This window comes from Polypterus senegalus, chromosome 3 (genome assembly GCF_016835505.1).
Source record: "Polypterus senegalus isolate Bchr_013 chromosome 3, ASM1683550v1, whole genome shotgun sequence".
NCBI classification, from domain to species: Eukaryota; Metazoa; Chordata; class Cladistia; order Polypteriformes; family Polypteridae; genus Polypterus; species Polypterus senegalus.
Window position 1 is genome coordinate 52,160,762 of NC_053156.1, and position 27,573 is coordinate 52,188,334.

A 27,573-nucleotide genomic window follows, 5' to 3' on the forward strand; every position below is an offset into this window, starting at 1 on the left:
TGAGGAACGGCAAGTGAGGGAGCAGCACAGCTCCAACCCCATTAAGAAGAAGAAGAGCCAAGGATTAAGGTTGTGCCCAGGACCGGTGGCATCCGTACTCACGCCAGCTGTGCTGTATCCATCCATTTGTCAATACAAGAGTCAGATGCCCCATTGATCCTCGCCACTGACCATTCCGAAAAGATCAGATTAAAAAAGGAAGACTTTCAGACAGAAGGAGGCAAAAGAATGGAGATTTCCAGCAAGAGGCAAGGACATCTTTAGCAGCCATTGTCCCCAACGCAAAGAGCCTCTGCTGGATAACAGACAAATGAAGTGAGGAAAATGTGAGGAAGCGTGGGAATGGCAACAGACAGGGTGGTCGTAAGAAAATGAGACCCCCAGACCAAAAACTAACCACCGTAACGGCAATCCTGAAACATGTGCATAAATGTACCTGAGGCGTTCAGGGAAGGAAAGTGACAATTTGGGTCAGAAGGCGATCCCCAGGCATATCGTTTACAGGGGGCGACACGGAATGGGCAGACAACTGTAAATTGAGTTTGGTGACGATCAGGATTCATTGGTAACAGCAAGACATTTTTAAGAACTAAATTCTATGAAAAGGAAAAAGTGGGAGAAAAATTTCTCTGACTTACAGTAACTGATAGCGGGCGATGTGATGCCTTACAAAGTTTTGCATATAATGTAGACAAGAGTTCACAATTAGGAGACAGAGTGAATAAAAAAACTATATATACAGTACAATGGATAGGAAGCAAGGGCAACAGAGATTAGAGCCCCCACACTTTAAAGACAGATCTAAATTGTAAGTAAAAGACAAAGGATAGAAAAGGAAGATTTTACAAAATGAAATGTTTGAGGGCAGGTGGCACAGTGGCGCAGTGGGTAGTGCTGCTGCCTCGCAGTTAGGAGACCTGGGTTTGCATGTTCTCCCCGTGTCTGCGTGGGTTTCCTCCCAAAGTCCAAAGACATGCAGGTTAGGTGCTTTGGTGATCCTAAATTGTCCCTACTGTGTGCTTGGTGTGTGTGTGTATGTGTGTTGGCTGGGATTGGCTCCAGCAGACCCCCGTGACCCTGTAGTTAGGAGGTAGCAGGTTGGATAATGGATGAATGGATGGATGTTTGAGGGCCTGACTCACCAAATACATCACCCAGTATGTGAACACCTTTACTAGACCACAGCTGAAACGTAATGGGACCACCTGAGGATGTGAAAAATGGGGATATATCACGTGAGACAGCGCATGATGCAGCACCTTTCACGATGAGCCGGTCCAACGAGCTCCACAGGCTGCTGACTCTCACACCAGGCAGGAATGCAGGCCTCTACAGATGAGGCCAGAGTGGCTCCGTTGTATCGGTCCACTGCTTACCTGCTGAATGTCCAGCTAAATGACTTTTTAGGTCTTCCATGTGCTACTGAAGTGCTGCCTGTATCCCCTCCAGTGGTTTCTAAAGCCCTCTTCTGCATGAGCTGCCAGAACCCGGTGAAATCTGCACCCGTATGATGGGCAGCTCCTCTAAATTTAATACAATGGCTTCTGGCCGAGGAGCGAGACTTACTGTTAAGGTCCGGTTTTTATCAGCACATAAAAATAAACAGAGCAGAGGGGCCTGGAATCCCCTAATGTCCTCTTCAGCTTCCTTTCTGGTCGGGCTGCGGGGCCTGCTATTCCTCAGAGCTTGTGACATGTCATCAGTCTCTTCCTTGTTATCAAAAAAAAAACTAAAACAGAGAAAGAAATCGGTGAGAAACTACAGGGAAAAAAATAAAGAATGCGACGCTCCCACACACAAACTCCAGCACGGGAGGCTGGTGTGGGGGTCATCAGCTTGGATCTTTAGTGGGGGGCTGGTTATCAGGCCCTCATCCCTGGAGTTGTTCGTTTTCTACTGTGCTAGGCTTCGCTCTCTGGAGACAGACCTCAAAGGAGTGTCTTTGAACTGCTCCCCACCAAGGGGGCTGCAAGTGCTGCTTTGTAACCAAATTGGGCTGAAGGACAACTGGCCAGCCGGAGGGCACCTTAAAGCTGTGGTGGCTGTTGTCGTCCTCCTCCCTAATGGCTTTGTTCCTGTGATGGACTGCAGACATGTCCAGGTCTGTCTGACCTGTGTGGCTACTCCTAAGTTAGGACATATCCCAAAGATGTGTCTTAGGTTCACTGGTCACTCTACATGGCTCCCATATGACTGCATGCGATGGAGTGGAGTGACGTCTCCTGTATGGTGGCTCAGATCTCAGACGCTTGTCAAAAGTGAAACCAAATGCACATGGAATAAGGTAGCAAGTAGAACTCTAAAGACCTTGAAAAACACATCTTCATCACATAGATAGGAGTGACAAGCTCGTCGTGCTCTTCTCATCCAGATGGTAGTAATGTGTGTTGCAGTTTCACTGTGATGATTCTCTGTCTGTGCTATACTAGTGCCCACAATGGAGTGGCATCCTGTCCAGGGTTCGTTCCTGCCTTTCACCTAATGTTGCCAAGATAGGCTCTAACTTCCCAAAGCAGGTGGAGAACATGAAAGGATGGATGAATATTTTGCAAATTGCAAATACAACTAAGACTGAAAGACTCCCCCTACTTACGGCTCTAATAAGACTGTATATTCAATGTCTTAAATATGGCGCCTGTGAGGATTCACCACCACTAAACAATACAGCAGAGGTGGGCTAACCACATGTCTCTGACTGATTCTTACTTTATGTTGCCTGCAGTGGACAAACGGCCCATCTAGGGTTGGCTCCTGATTTGCACCCGATGGTGTCAGGATTGGCTTTGGGGTATGGGGGTAACTTGGGGAGAACTGAACAATTCTAAAATGGAAACGTGATGTCTGAACGTGGGAACGTGTAGGTGTCCAGGGCACACTATTAGTGGAGATACGAAGAGGCGTAATAATTTACAGTATGACGATCCGTATGATAAAATGTCACACCAGAAAGCGCTTCCAGTGGTGCTGTACCCTTGCATGCCCATACAATGAGAGGAACAGTAGTTAAAGCTGCTGCCTCACAGCTCCATGGATCCGCATTCAGTCCCATGCCCAGTCCCCATTTGGGTGCAGTTTGCATGTTCTCCTCATGGCTTACCTGTTGTTTGCTTCCACATCCCTGGGACAGCAGATTAGCTTGACTGGTGCCCATAGGTGTAATTTGTGTGTGCCCATCAATGGACTGGTATTCTGACTCTACAAAGGAATAGTCGAGTTCATAAAATGAATGAATGAATGGATATTATTCTTCAAAAGTTACAATTCTGTTGTCACTTTAAGTCCTAATATGGGCTCTAATTCATAGAGGTGGCACATGGGCAGCAAAGGGGCTGTGACATCTGCCCCTTGACACCATAAACAAATAGATCTAATTTATAATATATTACATTTTGAAATCTCCAAATCTCTGGCCCGTTACAAAAGCTGAGTCAACTTAAAAGCAGGGTAGACTCTACAAGAATGTAATGGCCGCTCAGTCACCAGCTCTGCAGGAGGCCCGGTGAGTATCAGGTCACGCAGAGCAAAAGGAGGGCATGGCATCAGCATGGGGCTTGAAAACTGATAAAGCACATGGTGGCTAAGTTAATAATACTATGGGCTTATTGTTCTTGGGTGCAATGCCCACCTTTGTCACTTTTAGTGTGGAGTTTGTACACCCACTGGTGTTTGTTATTTTGTGATAGTATTTCCCAGTTTTCTTCATATAGATTGAGACAGACATAACCATTGGTAGAGTCCTCTGGCAGTACTGCTGGTCTGTTAGACAGCCGGCGTATGACATAACATTTGAGGGTGTGGGGGCCTGTGTTGGCAACATCGGGTAAAGTCATCGCAGGGCTAACTCAGCTGTGCCCGTCAATAGGTGAATGTGGGAAATATGGAAGCAGCCGGGCACAGGACATGATGTTGGAGCTGCACTGACTTTTTAGGTAACTAGTGGCAGAAATTTTTCCACAAATGTATAATTACGTTTTACTTGCCAGTTGGTTTTTAATTTTATCAACTCAGCTATTTTGAGGTGGGCGGCACGGTGGCGCTGCTGCCGCACAGTTAGAAGACTTGGGTTCGTTTCCCGGGTCCTCCCTGAGTGGAGTCTGCATGTTCTCCCCGTGTCTGCGTGGGTTTCCTCCGGGCGCTCCCATTTCCTCCCACAGTCCAAAGACATGCAGGTTAGGTGCTTTGGCGATTCTAAATTGTCCGTAGTGTGTGCTTGGTGTGTGAGGTGTGCGTGTGTGTGTGTGCCCTGCGGTGGGCTGGCACTCTGCCCGGGATTTGTTCCCGCCTTGTGCCCCGTGCTGGCTGGGATTGGCTCTCGTGACCCTGTGTTAAGATATAGCGGGTTGGAAAATGACTGACTGACTCACCATTTTGAGTAAAGTTTACTACAATTTGTTACATAACTGCAACTCCCTCAAAAAATCAATTTTGAGTTTTAATTGATTTTTTGTCATATTTCACATACATAAATTCTACTTATAGCAATATGTCGTGTTTGCTAAATATGCTTAAGGACTTCTACCATGTTACAACTAGTTAATTTACACGTAGATTAACTTGGCAATACTACACAAATAAATTAATAAATATAACCTTATAATCAATAGGGCATAACAAAAACTCAAATGCTCACGTTAGAACACAAACTAAAGAATAAGAAACACTTTTTCATTTGTTTTTGGTTGAACGCACTTTTCACAGATTCATAACATTAGTTGCAATGTGTTGGAAGCAAATAAAAAGTTGCTGTTTAACATAAGGTGCCAGCGTATAAAAAACAAGAGGGTCACAATTCAACTTCCACAACCACACAAAACTGACGGCGTTCAGAAAAAAACAAACAATTCACGAAAAGTCTTTAACCCTTCAGCCTCAGCCTCATTAATGTCTGCTTTCTGCTACTTTGACTTAACTGGCTTTATCTTCATCATATTATTCAGTATTATTCATGTTCTAGCCCTCAAAATAAAGGTCAGACATTTCTCTTGCAGAATTCTGGCAGCTGGAGAGTTAGTTATGTTACACACAAACACATTACAGCAGAATATACTGCATATTCAGTAATAATTTTATCAAAAAATGTACTTTGAGTGTTATTATTTCCATTGGTGTTGGGATAAGCTTGTAAACTCCATAAAAGTGTCAGTGAAAAATGTTGTGAAATATCTACAACTGATATGGCTAGTTTCACTGTTTTGCAGCAGTACAAAAGACAGGATTCTTCTTCTCTTCTTTTACAGTTTTCAAATAAGTATCCATAGCACAAATGTCCATTATTGAAGACCCATGGCGTGTGCTTCATTTTGAAGGGCAGGCCTTACTCTGTCCGTTAGTAAAGAAATTATACTGTGCATACAAATTGAAACACCAAGAGTTGCAAGATTCAAAAATATCTTTAAATCAGAAAAATATAAGTGGATTGTGGTGTCATTTGAAAGTTGAAACAACCCTCTCATGAAAAAGATAGTAGTTTGTCTGTCAAATTGTACACAGAATGAATTAGGACGTTCAGGAAAGCCATTGGGGCTTGGGGTCAGGTGTTGCTCTAATATAACAACTCGGACATCTAGCATGATATTGGGGTACTATAATTATAGCAACGAGAAAATAAATGGTTTTATGAAGTTTTTTTTCTGTATTATTGTTCAGTCCCGCCGGCAGATCCAAAACAATGGGGCTGAGTTTAAAGGGTTCACTTTCTTTACAACTGTACAAAGGTGTGGAGGTCCTTTGGACAACAATGCAACAAAATGGAGGGGCTTTATGCAAAATGTCATACTTTAAGCAAAAATTGATAGATAGATAGATAGATAGATAGATAGATAGATAGATAGATAGATAGATAGATAGATAGATAGATAGATAGATAGATAGATAGAGTCTTATGAAAACGTCTGGGAACCCCTCTCAGCCTGCATAATAATTTACTCTACTTTCAACAAATAAGATAACAGTGGTATGTCTTTCATTTCCTAGGAACATCTTGTTTTCCAAACAAAGATTTTTAGTGAAGCAGTATTTAGTCCTATGAAATTAAATCAAATGTGAAAAACTGGCTGTGCAAAACGTTGGGTACCATTGTAATTTTGCTGATTTGAATGCATGTAACTGTTCAATACTGATTACTTGTAACACCAAATTGGTTGGATTAGCTTAGTCTTGAACTTCATAGACAGGTGTGTCCAATCATGAGAAAAGGTATTTAAGTTGGTCAATTGCAAGTTGTGCTTCCTTTTGACTCTCCTCTGAAGAGTGACAGCATGGGATCCTCAAAGCAACTCTCAAAAGAGCTGAAAACAAAGATTGTTCAGTATCATGGTTTAGGGGAAGGCTACAAAAAGCTACCTCAGAGGTTTAAACTGTCAGTTTCAACTGTAAGGAATGTAATCGGGAAATGGAAGGCCACAGGCACAGTTGCTGTTAAACCCAGCAGGTCTGGCAGGCCAAGAAAAATACAGGAGCCGCATATGCGCAGGATTGTGAGAATGGTTACAAACAGCCCACAGATCACCTCCAAAGACCTGCAAGAACATCTTGTTGCAGATGGTGTATCTGTACATCGTTCTACAATTCAGTGCAATTTGCACAAAGAACATCTGTATGGCAGGGTGATGAGAAAGGAGCCATTTCTGGACTCACGCCACAAACAGAGTCACTTGTTGTATGCAAATGCTTATTTAGACAAGCCAGATTCATTTTGGAACAAAGTGCTTTGGACTGATGAGACAAACATTGAATTATTTTGTCATAACAAAAAGCACTTTGCTTGGCGGAAGAAGAAAACCGCATTCCAAGAAAAACACCTGCTACCTACTGTCAGATTTAGTGGAGGTTCCATCATGCTGTGGGGCTGTGTGGCTAGTTCAGGGACTGAGGCCTTTGTTAAAGTTGAGGGTCGGATGAATTCAAACCAATATCAACAAATTCTTCAGGATAATTAGAACATTAGAACACTCTAGGCAAGAACAGGCCATTCAGCCCAACAAAGCTTGCCAGTCCTATCCACTTATTTCTTCCAAACAAACATCAAGTCGAGTTTTGAAAGTCCCTAACGTCTTACTGTCTACCACACTACTTGGTAGCTTGTAATGTTCAAGCATCAGTCAAAAAGTTGAAGTTACGCAGGGATTGGATATTCCAACAAGTCAATGACCCAAAACACAGTTCGAAATCGACAAAGGCATTCATGCAGAGGGAGAAGTACAATGTTCTGGAATGGCCCTCACAGTCCCCTGACTTGAAAATAATCGAAAATCTATGGGATGATTTGAAGCAGGCTGTCCATGCTAGGCAGCCATCAAATTTAACTGAACTGGAGAGATTTTGTATGGAAGAATGGTCAAAAATACCTCCATCCAGATTCCAGACACTCATCAAAGGCTATAGGAGGCGTCTAGAGGCTGTTATATTTGCAAAAGGAGGCTCAACTAAGTATTGATGTAATGAAACTGTTGGGGTGCCCAAATTTATGCACCTGTCTAATTTTGTTATGATGCATATTGCATATTTTCTGTTAATCCAATAAACTTAATGTCACTGCTGAAATACTACTGTACCATAAGGGGTATTAAAAGGATGTTGCTACTTTGAAAGCTCAGCCAATGATAAACAAAAATCCAAACAATTAAGGGGGTTCCCAAACTTTTTCATATGACTGTAGATAGATAGATAGATAGATAGATAGATGTTTATATACACACTATATATATATATATATATATATATATATATATATATATATATATATATATACACTATAGTCTGAACACACACTGGAATGACTATAAAGCAAGAAAATAAAAAGAATGAACGTTTCTACCTTGGCTGCCCTGGTCCCAGTAAGACATTATGCAGGCGTATTGCTGTTGGTATAAAGGAGCCGCAGTAGTGTTTCTTGAGACATTTCTGCTGAATAATTAATTGGCTTAAAGTTCTCAGTGTTACCATATCAGAGAGAGGATGTGCAGCACTGTTCATAATGGCACTCAGTTTTATTATAATTCTCCCCTTTGCTACGACCTCCAGGGGGTCCGGAGGGAGTCCGATAACTGAGCCTGCCCTTTTAATCAGCTTGTTGATAGAATTGTATAGTATAGCTTGTAGGATAGCCATGTAAATCCATCCATCTATCCATTATCCAACCCGCTAAATCCTAACTACAGGGTCACAGGGGTCTGCTGGAGCCAGTCCCAGCCAGCACAGGGCACAAGGCAGGAAATAAACCCTGGGCAGGGTGCCAGCCCACCACAGGGCACACACACACCAAGCACAGGGACAATTTAGGATCGCCAATGCACCTAACCTGCATGTCTTTGGAGTTTGGGAGGAAACCAGAGCACCCGGAGGAAACCCACACAGACACTGGGAGAACATGCAAACTCCACGCAGGGAGGACCCGGGAAGCAAACCCAGGTCTCCTTACTGCAAAGCAGAGCTACAACTGCACCAACGTGCCGCCCTAGCCATGTACAGTTAAGTTAAATTAAGTTAAATCAACTTAATTCAACTGCGTATTGAGAAAATAAAAATATTATGTATTTAGGATTTTAACAGTGTTTATTTTGAGTAATTTTAAAATAAAATAGGTGAATAATTACAACCGTCTATGCGTCTGATTAGAGAAGGGTCTAGCTGCACCTTGCAATACCTATAACATAGATCATGTAATAACGACAACGTAAGTCAGAAAACGTCCTTTGACACAGATAACCCTCCTACAACCCTAATCTTAACCGTAGTGTAACGGGGCCCTAATGTTAATCATAGTGTAAGGCAATGCGCGTTTCGTGATGCTGGGGCATTACAAGACAGACCTCATAGGCACTGCGATCGACAATTACACTCTGTTTTCTGATTGTGCTTCTTTTAAAAGAAGATGATTTAATGGCTTTGTTTCAACATCAATAAATTGTGTTGATGTGACATCTGTGAGATTTTTGGAAATGTAACTAGAAAATACCAGCCAACACGATTCTTTTAAGTCGTATAACCTTAAATTGGATACAAAAGGTATATGTCCCTCTGTATACTTTTTTCCTATACACATAAAAAGAAGTGGTGCCAAAGAGGTTCTTCAGAGACATGCCATTTAGATCTGTAACGGGTTCCATCAATGAATGCACGAATAGATGATAATCGACTATCACTGAGCTCCCGATTTTAAAAGGGCTCTTGTACTGCATACAGTAACGCAGGCTAAGCTCGGGGCTTCTTGATCTGATGTACCCCACTAGGTTGAAGCCTTTTTGTCCACTTATTAGTAACCGTCCTTCTTAGAGACAATGACTGAAACGGTTCTTTGACAAGCGACGGATCTACCAGTAAAAGTGCCATTAAAGAACGTTACTGTCCAGAGGGCGCCGCGGCGCCACGACGTGCGAGTGTTCGAATCTCGTCCGCGAGGAGCGTGTCTGATACCGAAGTGCCTGCTAATACTTGTAACTTCTACTCGTTTTCAAATTTGGTCGGCACAGCGCTGCTAGTTAGCGACAACTCCTTGGCGTCCCGACCGGCGCTGCTTCCTGCTTTGCGCCCAAATTCAACGGCGTCATTGTACTGGAATAAGAAATAGAAGTATTAAAAAAACGAATGAACGAAACGCGCTAATATAATAACAACCAAAACATAAGACAGAAAAACATGTTAATATAGATGAGGGTCAGCTGGAAACCCAATGGGCACCTCATAGAGGAGCCCACGCTAAAGGCGGTGCCAGCGAGTGCCAGCGCAGCACGTCAGTCCATCCGTCCACACCCCAGCCCCCATCCTACTTGTCCGGGTTATCTTGAAATTCCTAGGAGTCCGGCGGCCCCCACCGCCCACCTCCCCCCTCCCTCCCTCTCTCACACACACACAGAGGTGGACGAGGAGGGGAGACGCACATTTGGCATCGCTGCCCCTCCGAGAGGCACAAGAGGAGACTCACCTGTCCTGCTGTCGACTGGAGTTTCACAAAAAAAGACAACTTGAGTCAGTGAAGGAAGACAAACCGGGCGAAAGCGACCTTCCTAGATATCATCCTGTTGACGGTGGGTTACCAGCGAGGTCTTCGTAGCGGACACCTGAAGGAAGCGCGGAGTCGTCCGTCACACGGGAAGAAAAGCGGCGCTGGACTGCCTCGGGGCCCTTTGTCTCTGACGGTAAGTTTCACGTGTTTTCTCGCCTCCACGTGGTACACTTCACACATTTGCGCTGCTGCTCGTCTGGAGGGTTCGAGCTGCTATCAGACATCGTAACGTGGTGGCAGTGATCACAGAATATGAGCCGACTTCGACCCTACAGAAAAGTCGTAACCCCTCAATGTGGGTGATCTGTGGAAACCTGCTAAGCAGCCAACTACACATTAAAGGTTTCTCTTTAGACCACATATTTTAAAATTCCAAAAAAAATATGATAGTTCTATGACAAGCAATGGGTCTTACAAGGAACCTTGCAACGCGATAAATTGCCATTAAAGAACCGAAACAAAGTGTGAATGGGTCCTTAGGCTTAACTGAGTCTTTGGTGACTTCTTGGACTGGACACCGACAGAGCCTTTGATACCACTGACTAATCCATACACGATATACAAAAGTGTTGGCATCGGTGGTCTGTAAGGCTTCATAACAGCAACTGGATTGCATGCCAGCAGCTTCGATTCTAATGGGCCCTTTAAAGCTCAAACAGTTAACTTTTGTAAAGGATGTGCTAGGGTGTCAGAAATTTGCGGCTCTGCTCCAAAACTGATCAAAGCCTATTACTTATGTAGGTGCTCACACATCTGGCAACCACTCATTTTCGTTGTTTTCAGTTGGTACACTTTGACATATCAATGGCGAAAAAGGCAAAGAAACAGATGGTAGTCACCCTCGGGTCTCACGCATATTGAAGGTGACAATTTAACAGGAATCTGTCGAAAGCAAACATAGAGAGAAAATACTGAGTCCATGCTAAGGATAAATATAAACTGTCACTCAAGTCAGGAGCAAAGAAAATAAAATACACTCCTAAGCCAGCCTCACACCAGACCAGCATGGCAAGGAGTGGCATCTGAATACTCGGTTGGACTTGGTGGTGTGATAAAAGTCCAAAAAATCGAGCCAAATACCTTACAGTGTGGTTTAGCCCAGCTAAGTAATACTATAATTTGTTGTTAAAACCGCTTTATCATTTAAAATTATTTTTTAATAATCTGTAATTATAGTTCATTGGACAGCAAAGCCGACATATTACATGGCACCTCTGTGACCAGCTGCACATCTGCTTGCTTGCACTCCATATTTGTCCTGTAGAAACCGTAGCTCTCACTGCTAGCCAACTGTAATGTTAAAGTTATTATTTTAGTTAATTCATGATGAGGGGTGAAGGACTGAAGGACAGTGGTGGGTCTAGCGATGTCTCACTACTTTGACCCACGACGACACCACCTTTGTGTTTCTTCCACAAGTTGAAACTGTGACTCTGTTGTCACTATCGAATGAGGGAGTCATGCTCAAAAATTATGGATGCTTATCTGTTCCCAAATGCAATCATTTCTTTTTCATTTTGCAGTGTTACGTATTTATTCCTTGTCATTATTCCTGATTATGTGCCCAGTAATTGACTGGCACCCTGTCTTGAGATGGTTCCTGCCTTGCGCCCAGTGCTGCAGGACTAGGCCCTGCCTCTAGAAAATACTGTAATGAAATATATCTGTTTGGGAAGAAATGAACACATGTGGGGGCGGCACGGTGGCGCAGTGGTAGCGCTGCTGCCTTGCAGTTAGGAGACGAGGGGTTTGCTTCCCGGGTCTTCCCTGCGTGGAGTTTGCATGTTCTCCCCGTGTCTGCATGGGTTTCCTCTGGGCGCTCCGGTTTCCTCTCGCAGTCCAAAGACAAGCAGGTTAGGTGCATTGGCGATTCTAAATTTTTAAATTGTCCCTAGTGTGTACTTGGTGTGTGGGTTGGTTCCTGCCTTGTACCCTGTGTTGGCTGGGATTGGCTCCAGCAGACCCCTGTGACCTTGTGTTCGGATTCAGCGGGTTGCAGAATGGATGGATGGATGAACACATGTGACTGGCCCAGTATGAGTAAGTGAGGGTGATGGTGGCCCTAACATGTACTGGGTTCTACCAGCCTAAAATGTGCCTCTCTGCAACCCTGTACTCAGTTCAAAAGATTTCAGTAAGTACGTAGACTGAAGGATGCTATTTACATTTTGGCAAAAATGAGCCCCCCAAAATTATCTGTTTTATTGAACATCATGGACATTTTTTTTATCAAATTAGAGCAAGTACTTAAACCACTTCAGTCCAGTCAGAATCTGTTGGCAGTGCCCCTCGAGCCGAAATTATGCTCATTTAAGAGTCCTACGTCTTTCTGCAGCTTTTCTTTGCTGCCAGCACTGTGGTGGCACTTGGGTACATTTTCATACTTTATTTCATTTAAGTATCATTGGTCAGTAGGCTGAAGGGGCAAAGGCACTGATTGAAAGCAGAAAGGCTGCCAGTTCAGTCCCCACGGTGGACTATCAGTTAACCTGCTGGCGCACCAAGTGCTGCGGACCCTGACTTGCTAGACCCCTTGGCATTGTCTTTACTATTAAAATGCGTCTTGTTTCGTGTGGTAATACGTGGTTCCCACATAGATGACTTCTGTATATTAGTTTGAATAGCCTTTCAATAAGTCGACTATATAGTCAAGTTTTGATCCTAATAGTCTCATCAAACCTTTTAATTGGAATATGAATTGAATTTTGAATTCCATTTTAGAACTTCTTCTGTATTTGCTAATCCAGTTCAGGTTCATGGGGCATTGGTCTTTGAAGCACCAGCCCATCACAGGGCACAGTCACTCATTCACCGGACATGCACATCCTTAGAATGAAAAATCCACAAACACACAGGAAGAATGTGCAAGATGCACACAAGACTGTGAGCAGGACTTGGAAGTTGTGAAACAGCAGCACAAGTTGCTATGCCACAGTGCTGCCCCTTCAAAACTCTTGATCACAGATTTAATTTGTCATAACTCACACTCAGATACCTCACTATATAATCTGCCCAGAATGCAGACTTGCTAAAACCTCAGCAACTGTGAGGACATATGAGCTCCATAGGCCGATCAAGCAAAAGGTTTAATGCCATCACGGGGATCTTGTTGACTGTCCACCCATCCATTTATCCATTTGTACTTCCTTCTGCCCATCCACTGGTCATTCCAACCTCCTGTCCATCCCACCCATTTGCAGAACCAACTTTCTACTCTTTCAGGTTTTTTGATTCTTTCCTGGGTGAGATGCCACTCATGATGTTTAAACTTTCTTCTGCTTGTGCCTCTGAGTATGACAGACAGGTTTAAAGAGCTGTAAATAAATAGAAAATCTGAACTGGGAGATCCTGCCATCCATGGAGTGTAGTGTGTCCCCACAAGTTGTCTTAATCTGGAGGCACACACCCTCTGATGTCATTGCTAATTGAGCTCAGCACTTGCTAGCTGAGCCGATCGACTTTTAGATCTAAACTCACCATTTAAATTCCTGTTTGTGGTCAATCGTTTATCTCATTTGGGACACTTGTGACATAGCAGTTGTCAATATTTATTTCATATAGTGCCTTTCATATTTAGAACATAAGAAATTGGACAAATAATAGAAGACTGTTTGGTCCATCTGGCCTTTTATTCAAAACAATAAAAAGAATAAAATGGCCAATTAAAAAGCTCAGGTGCCAGTTCATCTGTCTATCCAGCCGTCTTCTGCACCTGCTGCCTCTGGCCCCTGTTATCCTGGCTGAACCCACCATGGATGATGTTCTCTTTAAGAGCCCTCGCACATCTCAAGCCAGATTTAAGGAAACCTTATTCAGAAATTGAAGCACCAAAGCCGAATTCTGCTGACTGGATAGAATTTTTCAAAATTCTGAGGGGAATTATTTGAGTGGATGGCAGTGGTTACTTTAAAATGAGGTTGTCAACGAGAACATAGTGCCAAATATGAAAACTTGTAAAGGGTCCATTTTGTGCAAGTGACACAGAAGAAGAGAACCTCAGGTATGTGGAGAGCATAATATGTAGCAAAAAAGATGACCGTACTTATAGGACCATCGAAATGTAGTGATATTTTGGAGCAGTCGGGTGAACAGGAGTGGCAAGTTATGAAGGGCTAAATGTACTGTCCTCATTAAAAATTGTGCCATGTACTTACTGTATGTTAAAAGTTATCCCTCTTTGCTGTAATAAGCTCGCTGCAGTACCCTCGATGTCAGTGCTAGTAGGCCCATACTCTCATCCTCCTAGAATACCAGTTGCTCTCTCACAGTCAATTAAATATGACATGTTAGACAATCAGATGCTTGATTAGCAGCTGCCTGACAGCTCCAGTGTCCTGGGTTCAAATCTGAGCTTTGTATTGGGGAACCTGCTCATCCCAAAATGTGCAGGTCAGGGTGACCAGCGACTCCACATTGTATGGGCTTGAACATAAGTGGGCACTTTAATAGACTGCTGTGCAATCCAGGGTGGCACTGTCTTGTGGCCACAGCTGTTGGGTTTGACTCCAGCTTCCTAAGACTCTTAACTAAATGTGCAGGTCAGAAAAATGGCTGAATGAATACCTGACTCACGTGACTCTAAATCTTTATCTGAAATATATTGTAATTTAACTGCCCTCTGTGTTTCTGAGTTTAAACGTGTGTGATCATGCATAATCAACAGAGAATGAAACTCTTCTCCCAAAATTAAAGAATGCCACTTGTGCCAAAGTGAAGTAAATAAAGTGATGATTTTAAAGTATATAATCACACGAAACCATGATGAATATTTCAGGCATCAATTCAGTACTTAATTTTGGTCCATTTATTAGCCAAGTTCCTTCATTACGTCCAATGCTGCCATGATCGGCGGTCCCTGTGATCCTATAATGGACAGGTGAGTTCAGAAAAAGGGTGGGTGATGAGACAAGACAAACAGTTTGGCTGAAGAAGTCAAGAGCGTTTTGCCCTTTAGATTCTGAGGTTTAAGGACCCTGATATGCTCTCCTTCTAGATACTTCAACCCTGATTTGAAAGCAGTGGTCTGAGGGGAGCAAATCATTTCCAAGCTGAATTAAAGCCACTTCTTTGTGTCTGGCCCATTAAATATGTGCATTTGCTTGTAAACTTCTTGCCAAGAAACTAAAGAAGAATGCTTTCATGAGACATTTTTTTTCTCCAAATATGTAACTTATAGGGCCAGCTTTGGGTGAAGGAATGTCTGAATCTCTCGAGAAGCTAAGTGCGGTGGAGCTGGGAGCGATCCTTGATTCCGAATCCCTCCCCGTTGGCAACTGTGGCTCCGGAGTCATGTCACCAGTGGTTGTGGTGCCTCCTCCCTACTCAGCGGCAGAAGCTCCCCTAGAGTTGCGAGGCTCTCTGGACTGCTGGGCCTGCTCTGTCCTTATCTCCTTGCAGAACCTCGTCATAGCTGCCATCAACCTGAGCCTTATCTCGCTCATCTTTGGCCTTGTCCTCACACCTGCCTCAGTCATGCTGGCTTTTGGATTCCTCTGTCACTCCAAGGTAGGAAGGGTCAATTGACTGGCATGGGGATGCGGTAGGCATGTTAATGCACAGAGGCACCTTGAATGGAGAGATGCAGTTTTTAATCATCCATTCAAAAAAAAAAGATGGCATACATAACTAATTATGTTGACCAGCTACATCCAGATCTAAGTTTAACGTGCAATTAGACACTGCAAATCGAGTCATGTATAATGTCAAGTTAATGAATCAGCAGTACAGCTGTAGTGGTTCAAAGATGTGCAGTTCATTGTCTACAGCGACTATAAAAGTGTTCACCCTCTTGGGACTTCTCACATGTTATTAAATCATAATTTGGCTTTTTGACACAAATCAACAGAAAAAGACTCTTTAATGTCAAAGTGAAAAGAGATTTCTGCAAAGTGGTCTAAAATTCATTAGAAATCTAAAACACAAAATAATTGATCACCTAACTCTTATTCATCCCCTTCAAGTCAGTATTCAGTAGGTGCACCATTGGCAGCCATGACAGTCTTAAGTATGCATGCACAGGTCTCTGTCAGCTTCGCACATCTGCACACTGACGTTTGTTATCCCATTCTTCTTTGCAAAAGTGTTCAAGCTCTGTCAGGTTGCATGAAGGTCATTAGTGAGCAGTCCTTGTCAGGATCAGCCACAAATTCTCAATGCGATTGAGACCTGGACTCTGACTCGACTACTTTAGCACATTGACTTTATTGTTTCTGTGTAGTTTGGGCTTTTTTGCTTGGGCTTCTTGCCTTGCTGGAACACAGATCTTCTCCCAAGGCGTAGGTATCTTGCAGGCTGCATCAGGGTTTCCTCCAGAGCCTCCCTGTACCCTGTACTGCTTTCATTTTACTCTCAACCCTCACAGGCCTTCCACAGCCTGCTGCAGAGAGGCACCCCCACAGTAGGCTGTCACCACTATGCTTCAAAATGGGGGTGTTTTTCATAATATTTAGTGTTCAAACATGACATTTAGTCTGGTGCCTAGAAAGCTACATTTTCCTGTCATCAAACCATAGAACCATCTTGCAACCTTCTTCATAGTCTGCCTTGTGCCTTCTGGCAAACTCTATCTGAGATGTCATGTGCTTTTTTATAACAGTGACATTCTCTTTGCCACTCTCCCATAAAGTGGATGAGTTGTTATCTGCCCAGTCTTAGCCACTGGCGCTCATAACTCTTTCAGGGTTATCATAGGTCTCCTGGTGGCCTCCCTCACTAGTCTTTTTCTTCTTACAAACCTCTTTCAGTTTTTGTGTATTTACAGCGGTGCAATTGTTTTTCCATTATTTCATGACTGATTTAAGTGGATGCTAAGTGATTCAGTGACTTGGATATTTTGTTTTATCCATCTCCTGACCTCTACTGTTTGGTCACCTTTTCCCAGAGTTCCTTGGAGTGTCCTTTTTGTCTTCATTGTGTAAGGTAGACCACCATACTCACCCACCACAAGTTTGGACCTTCCAGTTAAGGTACACTGAGACGACAATAAATTAAAACCGCAGACGAGTGAGCTCCATTGAATTAACGATAGGACATCTAAACCAACTGGCAGCTCCAGCGATGATTTAATTGTGTTACAATAATGGGGGAGGGGTGATTACTTATGAGATTAATTACTTTGTCTCTCTCTATTATATAAAAAAAAATCCTGGGACGAGATGAGACTTTTTAGCCTGCGACAAAACATGATTTTCCAGAGAGATACTTTCAAGTCCAACGAGACGAGACTTTGTGACAAGAGATTTAACCACTCCCTGGGCCAGATATAAAAGACAAAGAGTAGATGACAAAGTAGAACGTCGTAAACAAGTTCAAAAATGTTGGCGTGATACACATGCAGAGCAGGTTAGAAATTATGAAAGTACTAAAATTCGAAAGTCTCAAAAAAATTATAGTAAAGATCGCATTTGCGCAAACAAACAGAAATTATTACTCGCTGAAATAATGGAACAGCAAAAAGAAGTTAAATATATTGTTCGGATTTAAACTTTAAGTCAGAGACTTGTAGATCGTCTAATTTGTGTTGCCATCATGGAAAAGTAGTGCTTCTTCCCAATGAAGAGGTGTATCTGCAAGAATTAAAAGATTTGTTGTTTGTTGAAAGTGAAATCCACATACGCGAGCGACAGAGATGCGAAGTTGCTGGTGCATACCGCAGGCCAGAGGGTCGGAGAGCGAAGGGAGCAGAGGGCGAAGCCCCCTAGTTTTTTATATTTTTAAATAATTTATACCACTTTGTGGAGATATTTTTTCACTTAAACATTAAAGAGTGTTAAAAAACCCAAATTAAATCCACTGTGATTAAATATTGTGTAACAATAAAATGTGAAATCTTTCAAATGGGTGAATAGGCACTGCAATTATGAATTGTATTGAACTTTCTACAGCAGGGTATAAAAATTCAGCTGCTGAAAGCAATGCAGAGTCTGTGTCAGTGATGTCCATTCATTTATTTTACCATACAGAGGGCACTGTGGCAGCACTCACTTTTACATCAGAAACACTAATTAGTGAACCAATCCTGGATGGGGTGCCAGGCCATCACATGAAATGCCAGCACCGACTCACGTTGGGACAATTTGAAGTTGGCAGTTAAGTTAGCCTCCATTTCTCTGGGATATGGGCACGCTGAAAGAAAACCAACAAGAGGTATGGAGAACACATGCAAAGACAGGCAGTGCCCAGCAGAAATCTGAGGCAGCACCATTGTGCCACCATTCTGCCCTATTCTTAATATTACCTTCAGACAACACACAACCTCCAAACACACTATGCCCAATTTAAGATATGGACCCTATCTTCTGGACTCATGAGCCTATCATTATAATGCAGAACATAACCAGACCTCTGGAGTGAGGACATGAGAGTGGCTCATTGCTGTAAATGAAATTGTTTTCAGTTTCATTCAGTTAATAACAGTGGTGTCTGTGCACCAAAAGCTGATACTCAGCTGCCATATTCTTGTAATTACCCTCTCTGCTTGTGATCCAAGGCAGTACAAATCTTCATTCCTGTCTGCAACCCCACCCCCAAGTGCTCCTCACTACGTAATTCTACTCTCTGGGAAACAACAAGGCCCTCCTGCCTGGCGGCTACTGTGAGGCCCCTCAGGAATGCCAGGCTCTGGTCCTTAGAAAGCATTCTGGCCCTCGAAGTCCAGTCCGCTTTAATTGGGATATTTTTAAAATAACCAAAGGTGAAAAACCAGACAGTGGATCAGGGATAATTTGATGAAGTCCGGTTTCCTTGTCTTCTGGTAACCTAAATGTTAAAGCAGTCACTAACGTGGGTTCATCATTAAGCTAATTGGCCTCCTTAAATCTCCCCATCCTGAGTAGGTATGATGGGGTCCTACAATGCCATGGTTAGTCCCTACATGTTGCTTAATGCTACTAGGATAAGCTTCAGTCCTGCTGCTGTGCAAATGGGTTTCAAAATTGGTGGTGGTTACCAGTGCTCAGAAAACATAAAATATCCAGCGAGTAACATTTAGAGACTCAAAGAAGCTTTGGCAAATGGATCTTACTGAAGGGAATCTGAAGGCCTACATTTCTGCTCATTAAGATCGACGCACTCACCAGCAACTAAAAAGAAAGACCCCCTAATCCTGCCATTCCACCCCGCTGCCTGTTCCAGCTGTCCTTTAATTATTTAAGGTTTAGACCCCTCCAGGTAGCACTAAGTCGGGTCCAGGTTATCTTGGTTACAATCTGTAAGCCAAAAGTGAAGCAGCGCGTGACAGATATACCTTGTGGTCATGGCAGCCCCTCCATCCTCGACTCTGATGTAGTTGGTGCCTTGCCTTCCACATTATGAACTGGGGTGCTACGAGTGACCCCAAAGTGTAAATGAGCAATGGCCTGGTGTCATCCCAACATGAAAAGACAGCAGCTGGGAATGGCGTTTCTCCACATGACTAACCCCCTGACCTCCTGCTTTAATTGACTCTGTGTGACTTTAAATCCTCTTAATCTGGGGATTAAACGCAAGCAAAAGAAAAGGGCTAAGTGACCCTTAATGACCCCTGCCTGTTGTTACAGCTGCAGTGCTCTGTTTCTAGTAGGGAGCAGACTCTGCACTCTTTACAAAACCTTTCTTAGTGAACACCTTTATGACACGATGAATATTACGATACATCAGTAAGCCAGGAGACCTCTGGAACCATGGGGTGTGCTGGAGTTTAGTTTAATGATGACCTCTAAATGTCTGTTAATCACAGCCATCTTGAGTGCCAGCCTGATTAGGACGCATCTCTAGAGTTGTAATGCTGAGTGTGAAAGTCCTAATTAGGGTAACAAGACCATCTTGCTGTGTAGATATGCTGTGGTCAAGATCTCAAACCTGCTGAATCCAGTTCAGCATTGTGTGGGGTCACAGCCTGTACTAGAAGACCCTTGACATGGGTGGGGGGTGTCAGTCCTTTGTAGTGCCAGTTTAGAATCCCCTCATGCACATCTCAGGCACATGGTAAATTCAAGACACTGAGAGCAACCAGGCCTTGGGTTTGAACTCAATATCCTGAGGATGTGAGATATCAGTGCTAACCAGAGACACTCCAGGATGGTCGAATAGACTGTCAGAAACAAAAATTAAAACGTGTGAAACAGGCACAGGCAGAAGACATTTTCTCAAACTTGGACTCACGCTTACAGCTCTAGGGGTGGTGGGTTGACTTCCATTTTAAAGGTTTTGTTCCCAAGGTCATTCATGTCATGACTATAATGTGGCTGTCTTGTTCTGAACATCAGATGATTTTTTTTCCAAAAGCAGATGTTGGGAGAAGAGCAGAATGTGATGCAGCATCCATTCTTCCATTTTGTATTCTGCCTGCAGATATGCACAACTATTAAATATCAAGTGGACGAGGCTCCTGCTGAGGGGTGAATTATTAAGTGAGCGCTGGCCACACTGCTCCGCTATAAAAAGTGTATATAATCGCCTTATCTGGAAACTTCTGTTGTTCTTACTGGAAAAATCTCAGAACAATATGTCACTGCTTTCATGTGGTTATTTACATGGGGACAAATCAATAAAGAGGTAACAGCAAAACCTTCATGGATATTCTTATACTTTTTATTTGGCCAACACCTTTATCCAAAGCAACTTACAACATTTGCGATAAAATTGGTTACATTTCTTTTTGGTTTTCCAATTGGAGCACAGGTGGGTCATGTGACTTGCTCATGGTCACATGGTGTCAGTAGTGGGATTTGAGGGCCAAAGCCTTAACCTCTGCACCACACTGCCTGTCTAGGGGGTATGGCTGTTTTCATCATGTCTTTTACCAGACAATGTAAGACTAAAAAGAAACTACAGCCGATAAATAGGTCTAAACAGTGCCATATTATATACAGATAGATACAGTAGTTATGAAAGATACTGTATGATAGATAGACAGATATGAAAGGCACTTATATATTAGATAGACAGATACATATATTGCTTTGAAAGGCAATATGTAATTGACAGATATAAAAGTCAGTATATGGTAGACGCATATTTAGAAGGAGAGACAGATTATATAAGAAAGGACCTACTGAGTATAATGGACAGATTATTAGACATGAAAGGCACTACATAATAGGTGGGCAAATACATAAATATAAAAACCATTATATGATATACAGAATAATATGCAAGACATTTTATGATGGACAGATAGATAAGATACTTCATGTCATTTTATAACCTGCTTAGTCCATACCAGGATCATGGGGGTGCTGTAGCCTAACCCTGCTAACATGAGAGCGCGAGGCAGGAACAAACCCTGGATAGGACGAACAAACTCGGGCCAATTTAGAGTTGATTAATGATCACCTGATCAATCTTTATAGATAGACAGGGAAAGGCACCACATAACAATAAAAGATAGATATGAAAGACACTATATCTTAGATAGACAGCATCCTCAACACATCTCATGCTCGTCTCCCTTTTCCTTTCCCCTCACAGAATGATCTGGCAGCTGGCTTCGTCCTCTTAGAATAAATCCATTAGTGCTAATCAGGATACTCCTGAACAAATCTGGAAGCATCTGGGTGTGAAGCCTAATCAAAGAATGCCAATCCTGCAAATTAGAGTGTAGCCAGAGCAGAAAGTTATGGGGTTCACCCAAAAGACTTTAGGGTCCGCATAAAGCACATGGCTACAGAACAGCATGCCACACAGCTGCCATGTCTTCTTTCCAGATCATAAAACACTGACTACCCTTCTGCCCGTGGAAAAGAATCAAGAATAAATATAAGTCGACTTCATTAAAGAATTGTCATTTTTTATCAGTATTTTACACACACCCGCACATTCAGCAAACAGAGGAAATCAGAAAACAGGACAGAGCTTGGTGAGACTAACCTGTGGCCTTGTGCAGGCTCAACAAGACAAGCCATTCCCTGCAGTGTGGTGAGGTTCACAAAGTATTTGCCTTTGTATATCGGATTTATCTTGGCCCACTATGACCCCCTTAATTTAGAAACAAAATTTTAAAACATATAACGGTATGAATGGTATCATAAAATAAAAGGTGCATTGTTAGCACAGCCTTAACAAACCCACTAACTCCAATTCAGAGTTGTGACTCCTCAGGTTCAGAACAGGAACCAATCCTGGACAAGAAACCAGTCCATTGTATGGCCAAAATATTGTTATTAATTTACAGCACAGAGTTATTATTTTATTATTAATAATACTTAATACTAAGAGTGACAATAATTATAGTTATATAATATAATTTGAGTTTCCCCATGGGAATAATAAAGTTTATTTAATCTAATAAAATATTTACAGGCTATAGCTAAATCAGAGATTTTTATCATCCTCACGCTGAACCTTTCATTAAGCTCACTTTCATTTTCCTTCCACCCACTGTATGTTGATCTTAATAACTTGCTGATAAACAATTGCTTTACTAAAAAATATTAGGCACTGAGAGTCTTCACCACCATTAGTGCTATTCATCAGGAAAATAATGGTGAGATGGTGTAGTATTAAACTCCACACATCCACGATTCCAAAGGACCGCCAAGGGTTCAAGCCATGCATGAGGCCTATGTGACAGGTGCCTCTTTGTCTTTTAACTGATCTACAAATGAGGCGCCCACTCAGATGCGTCAGGGCCAAGTCTACCCACCCTTGTACGTTTATCACATCCCGCTTCCCAAATATTCAGTTCCGATTTCATGAACACAGGAGCTCACTTCACGGATGTATCAGTTTGTTCTTTCAAATCAAAAGTGCACAGCAGTTGTTCTTGGAAAGCCATCAGCACATCCTCTCCCTGCGCCTGGTCTGCGTCTGTTATCACCTCTTGAATGAATTCCACTGAAGCAGGAACATTCCAGAAGCACATAGCTCTGCAAGTTTTATGAGGGCCCCAAGTTCAGACACCATGCCCCTGTGCTTGTGTGAAAACACCAGATAGCAGGAGCAGGACATATGAAGGAAGATTTTGATGATTTCCCTCACCCACACATGTTCACTGGGCTCCACCCGCATTCTTGCTTGACGTCCCAGGAGCTATCATAAATTTACACAGGCATGGCCTTCTCAGACTCGGAGCCAGTTTAGTTCCTGGCATCTTGCAGGACAACAAAGTTCTTGGCCTTGCCTCAGTCTATTCTGAGAAGAAGCAAAAATTAGACTTGTGTGACCTGGCCTGGGGTGACACAGTGATTAGAGCTGCTGCGTTCGACACCTCACCTGGTCACTGTGTGGATGGGTTTAAGGGATAAAACCAAAATATATGTTTCGGCATACGTGGGCTCAGTAACTTAACTCAAACAAGTCTCTGTTATCAAAAATGAATACTTTTGACAGCAAACAATCATTAAATCTCATTTAAACATAACGGGGCTATTGTTATTAAAGAATGCATGTATTAAGACTCATAACCTTTAAGTTTTATTCCACCAGACTTCCGTCTGATTACCAAACATAATTAGCAAATGATTATTCATATGAAAATGTCTATAAAAAAACATTCTTATTTTTCCATATGGTGGAGATGGTGTACAAACCTGCTTCTCAAAAGACCCCATTCTCCACACTGCATCCCATAGATACAATTAGACGAATTTAATGTAAAATCTTGAACAATTTGCAGTTCAACCTAAGAAAATTTATTAACAAACATCTTTTTTTAACAAAAGGAATCTGTCATGTTGCTTCATTTTGCCTAAATGTTACTATGTTTTGCATGAACCAAAATGTCTTTTAAATTTGTATTCCTGCGTTTTGCAGCTACTGGAATACTGGAAACAAAGAGATAAAAGATCTTTGAGGCACCACGAGGGCCAACCCCATCGAGATGATCAAGTCATGTCATACTTAAAACCTTTGGAAGCAAGTCCCGTGAGACGGTGACTTACAAAGTCACGCCCTATTTACAACCATTTTCAAACAAGACCACGGTCATCTAACCTCTCAGGTGTTGAAATGTTTTTGGCAGACACACTTCCTGCACTCTCAGCTCTTAAAAATTCAGGGCAGGAAAAACACAAAGTAGAACGTCGTAAAGCATTCAAAAATGTTGCCGTGATACAAATGCAGAGTAGGTTAGAGATAATGGAAGAAGGAAAATTCGAAAGGCTCACAAAATGATAGTAAACATCGCATTAGTGCAAACAAACGGAAAATATTACTCAGTTAAATAACTGAACAGTGAAAAGAGATTGAACAGTGTTTGAGGATGTCTGGGGGAGAAGAGAGAAAAGGGAGTGAGACAAAAAGAGAGCTGCTGGACAGGCTTTTAAACAATTGAAGTGCTGCACAAAATGTAGATCACGTGGGATGGCAGCAGCAGCAAGCCAGCAGCTGATCGAGCAAAGAGGAGGTAAAAAAAACCTGTATTTGTTTCCCATAGTATCACCATTTAAGAGGGGTTTCGGAGGAGCGACCGTGTTTCCTTGCGGCGTGTTCAGCCCCCCTCTTCACAACGGCACATAGCGCTTGTTGGCGAGCAGGGGACAAACCCCCCTAGCATATTCAAATAAAAGCTGTGAAAGAGCTAAGAGAAGAAATGTCAAAATGATGTGAGTCTCCATCACACTGACTCAAGATGACATTGCTTCAAGAAATAAAGATCTTAGGCAGCAAGAGGATGGTTCAGGTGGGCAGAAACCAGAAATGACATCATGGGTGTCATGGTTGTCAGACTTCCGGATTGCAAAGTGAGGAAGAGAAAGGGCATTCGTCAGCAATGCCCTCTGGCTCTCTGGAGGATTAGTACAACTATATGAGCCCTTAAACTGCCCCAGTTTGCACGTGTGTGACAAGTTATATTATGAATTAAGAATTATAGTTTAATCATCCAGTCTCTTATACAGGTCAGGTCATAGGTCCAATGCCACTGAGAGAAACAAAAGAGTTCTGTAGTATCCATTTTGTCTTTGAAGATTAAGCCCCACCCTGCTATCCAGTTGAGATTAGTCTCTCTCAATTGCAATTGTTGAAGATAAGAGTTTAATTTAATATGTTTATATGATAAAAAAATCATTATATATGAAAACTGAGAAATACTAAATAGTAGTCCAAAGTCATCAAGATTCCAAAGAGATCTCCCAGCACATATGTGATAATCAGTGATATCCATAAATGAATACACATGTCCATTGTCTAAATTAAGTTCACTTAGATGAATGACCTTCCTAAACTGACTTTTCCACTTAATCATATGAATCAAATACTGGCTCTCCAAATCTAATCTGCTGCTGTATGCCTCTAGGAACCTGGGTTCGATACCTGGCCTGGTCAATGTGTGGTTGGGGTTTGCTCTGTAGGCAGGCAGTGTTTTCTAGTAGTTAACCTTCTGAACTTTAACACCAAGGGTGCCAGTTCAGTCAATTGCTTCCAACTTCTGTCCCTGCCTTATACACAAAGCTGCTAAAATAGTCTTATGCTTTCCACAGCCCTAAACTGGGAAAAGAAAGGTTCAGAAAATAAATGCCGTATTTACGTGTGTACCATGCGCACATTTTTTCCCGAAAATTAGCATTAGAAAATCAGGTGCGTGACATACACGAGGAAATGTAATTCTGTAATGTTTACTTCTTCTGCTTGGGCTCACTCGCTCGGTCTCGCTTGCTCATGTTGTCTCTCTCGATCACGCTCTCTCTCTCTCTCTAAATGCTTCCTATGCAATCACAATGCACGTCGTATACGGGGCAAAACAATTTTCGCGATTTTCTTTGTAAAAATTAGGGTGCACATCTTACACGAGGGTGCATGGTACACAAGTAAAAATGGTAGATGGCTCCAGCCATAAGAGAAGAAGAGCCTCGTTTACCAGCCTGATAGTCAAGGAGTTGGTAATAACATGACTGAGATGTTCTCCAGTCCAGGATTCAGACTTTTTAGCTGTGCGATTCTTGATCCTGTCTTCTTTTCACGGGCTTACACTTACACTTTCTCTTTGCAGGTTCAACCCATTGGTGCCGTCCCATACTGCTCTGCCTTGCTTAACGATGCCGGCTGCACAGCGCTTATCGTAGTGGGATTCCTGCTGGTCCCACCCTTACTGGTGCTGGCATTAGCTGCCTATTGCCGTGTTGCCCGCCATCTCCAGCTGGGGTTGTGTTTCATCCCTTATAGCCGAGCAGTGTACAAGAACCTGCCTGCATCCCAGTACCGTGGCCTGGGCTTGTGCTGTGAGGGGCCTGGGGATGTCGACGATCAGGGCGGTGGGAAGGTCTGGGTGTGAAGTGTTGGTCGTGCAATTCTGACAGTTTCACTGCTTGTATGATTCGAACAAGGTATGGACACTGAAGTGCCCTCAACATTATGAAGGAAACACAGACCAGAAGGGGAACTGAGTGGGATCAACGGTCAGTCATCAAACTAAGAAGTTTACCTTTACTGAGATGATGCTGTGCATACGAGTATTTGCCTTATGATAAATAAAGTACATTGAGCGTTGTGTCATTGTCACTTCTGTTAGGATCAAGTCCAGTATATTGTTGTGTATCTAATACAATAAAATTCTTACTTACATAAGATATTAGTTAAAATATGAGTTGCAGGATTATTCAAGACAGTCTTAATACACATGAATTGGAAAAATGTGTATTAACACCATAATACTCTCAAACTTGCCTAATTATATTCAGGGTGGAGGTGGACCAGAGCATATCCTGGCAGCGATGGGCACAAAGCAGCAACCAGCCTTAGATTAGGTGCTAGTCCATCACAGGGCCTACTAACCCATACTGGGCTGATTTGGAATTTGCAAGTCTTTGCAGATGTAAAAGCCCAGAACGACCCAGAAAGAGCATGAAGACTTCACATCGACAAAGAATGAAACCCAAGAGGTGAGCGCTGTGAGGTGGTGCACCACCCAATATGTATTCATTTTGTTTTTATAAAGTGAACTTCCACTTACTGTCCCAGAGTTGGATACGCTACACCAAAAATAAATTGCAAACGCACAAAACACAGTGCTGAGCACCACATGTGTGTGCTCTCAATATCCAAGGCTCTGCCATTTGTGATACTAATGATGACCTTCCATCACAACACAACTTTATGGTGCCTCACAATGATGGCTCACTTATTATTAAACAAATCAAAAGTATTTCTTCTTTTTGTAATTGTGATTGATGGGGTTGTGGTTGTGTTATATCTACATTTCTTGAGCTCCTGTAACAGCTACATTTTGCTTCTATCTATCTATCTATCTATCTATCTATCTATCATCCATCCATCTATCTGTTTGTCTGTCTGTCTGTCTGTCCGTCCTTTATATAGTTCCTTTTATATAAACCCTTTTATATATTTATCCATCGATCTCTTTTATTGGCCCCTTTAATCAATCTTACCTGTTATAGGAACACACAAAAAAACAGCCAACCGAGCCTAAGAAAATTTTACTCAAAAGCACAAGTAGCAGCCTTCCTCATTTGAAATGTTTAGTTAAGGTAAGGTGCGTTAGAAAGAAACTTCATGAATTAGAAATTGCAGTATTGACTTGGGATAGCTGAAGAAACCTTAGGGACACAACTTGGGAAATCATTGAACATAAGAAGAAAATATTGTCACGCATGGGTTTCTGAGGATCATCTTACCAGTTCATCTCAGGTATACGA

General features: G+C 42.5%; 1 protein-coding gene across 1 annotated transcript; it reads left to right on the plus strand.

Moving 5' to 3' along the window:
- The first annotated feature begins 9,793 nt into the window (after nucleotides 1–9,793).
- On the plus strand, nucleotides 9,794–26,419 carry tmem88b (transmembrane protein 88 b). Its single transcript, XM_039747188.1, has 3 exons — nucleotides 9,794–10,136; nucleotides 15,180–15,508; nucleotides 25,911–26,419. Exons 2-3 carry the CDS (start codon nucleotides 15,200–15,202, stop codon nucleotides 26,190–26,192), a joined length of 591 nt encoding a protein of 196 aa, XP_039603122.1. The 5' UTR covers nucleotides 9,794–10,136; nucleotides 15,180–15,199; the 3' UTR covers nucleotides 26,193–26,419.
- The last annotated feature ends 1,154 nt before the right edge of the window (nucleotides 26,420–27,573 follow it).

Bases quoted from the DNA above. Each gene is read 5' to 3' on its own strand.
- tmem88b (XM_039747188.1), top strand. From the start codon at position 15,200: ATGTCTGAATCTCTCGAGAAGCTAAGTGCGGTGGAGCTGGGAGCGATC. The intron at 15,509-25,910 runs GTAGGAAGGGTC...TTCTCTTTGCAG, and splicing joins GATTCCTCTGTCACTCCAAG to GTTCAACCCATTGGTGCCGT.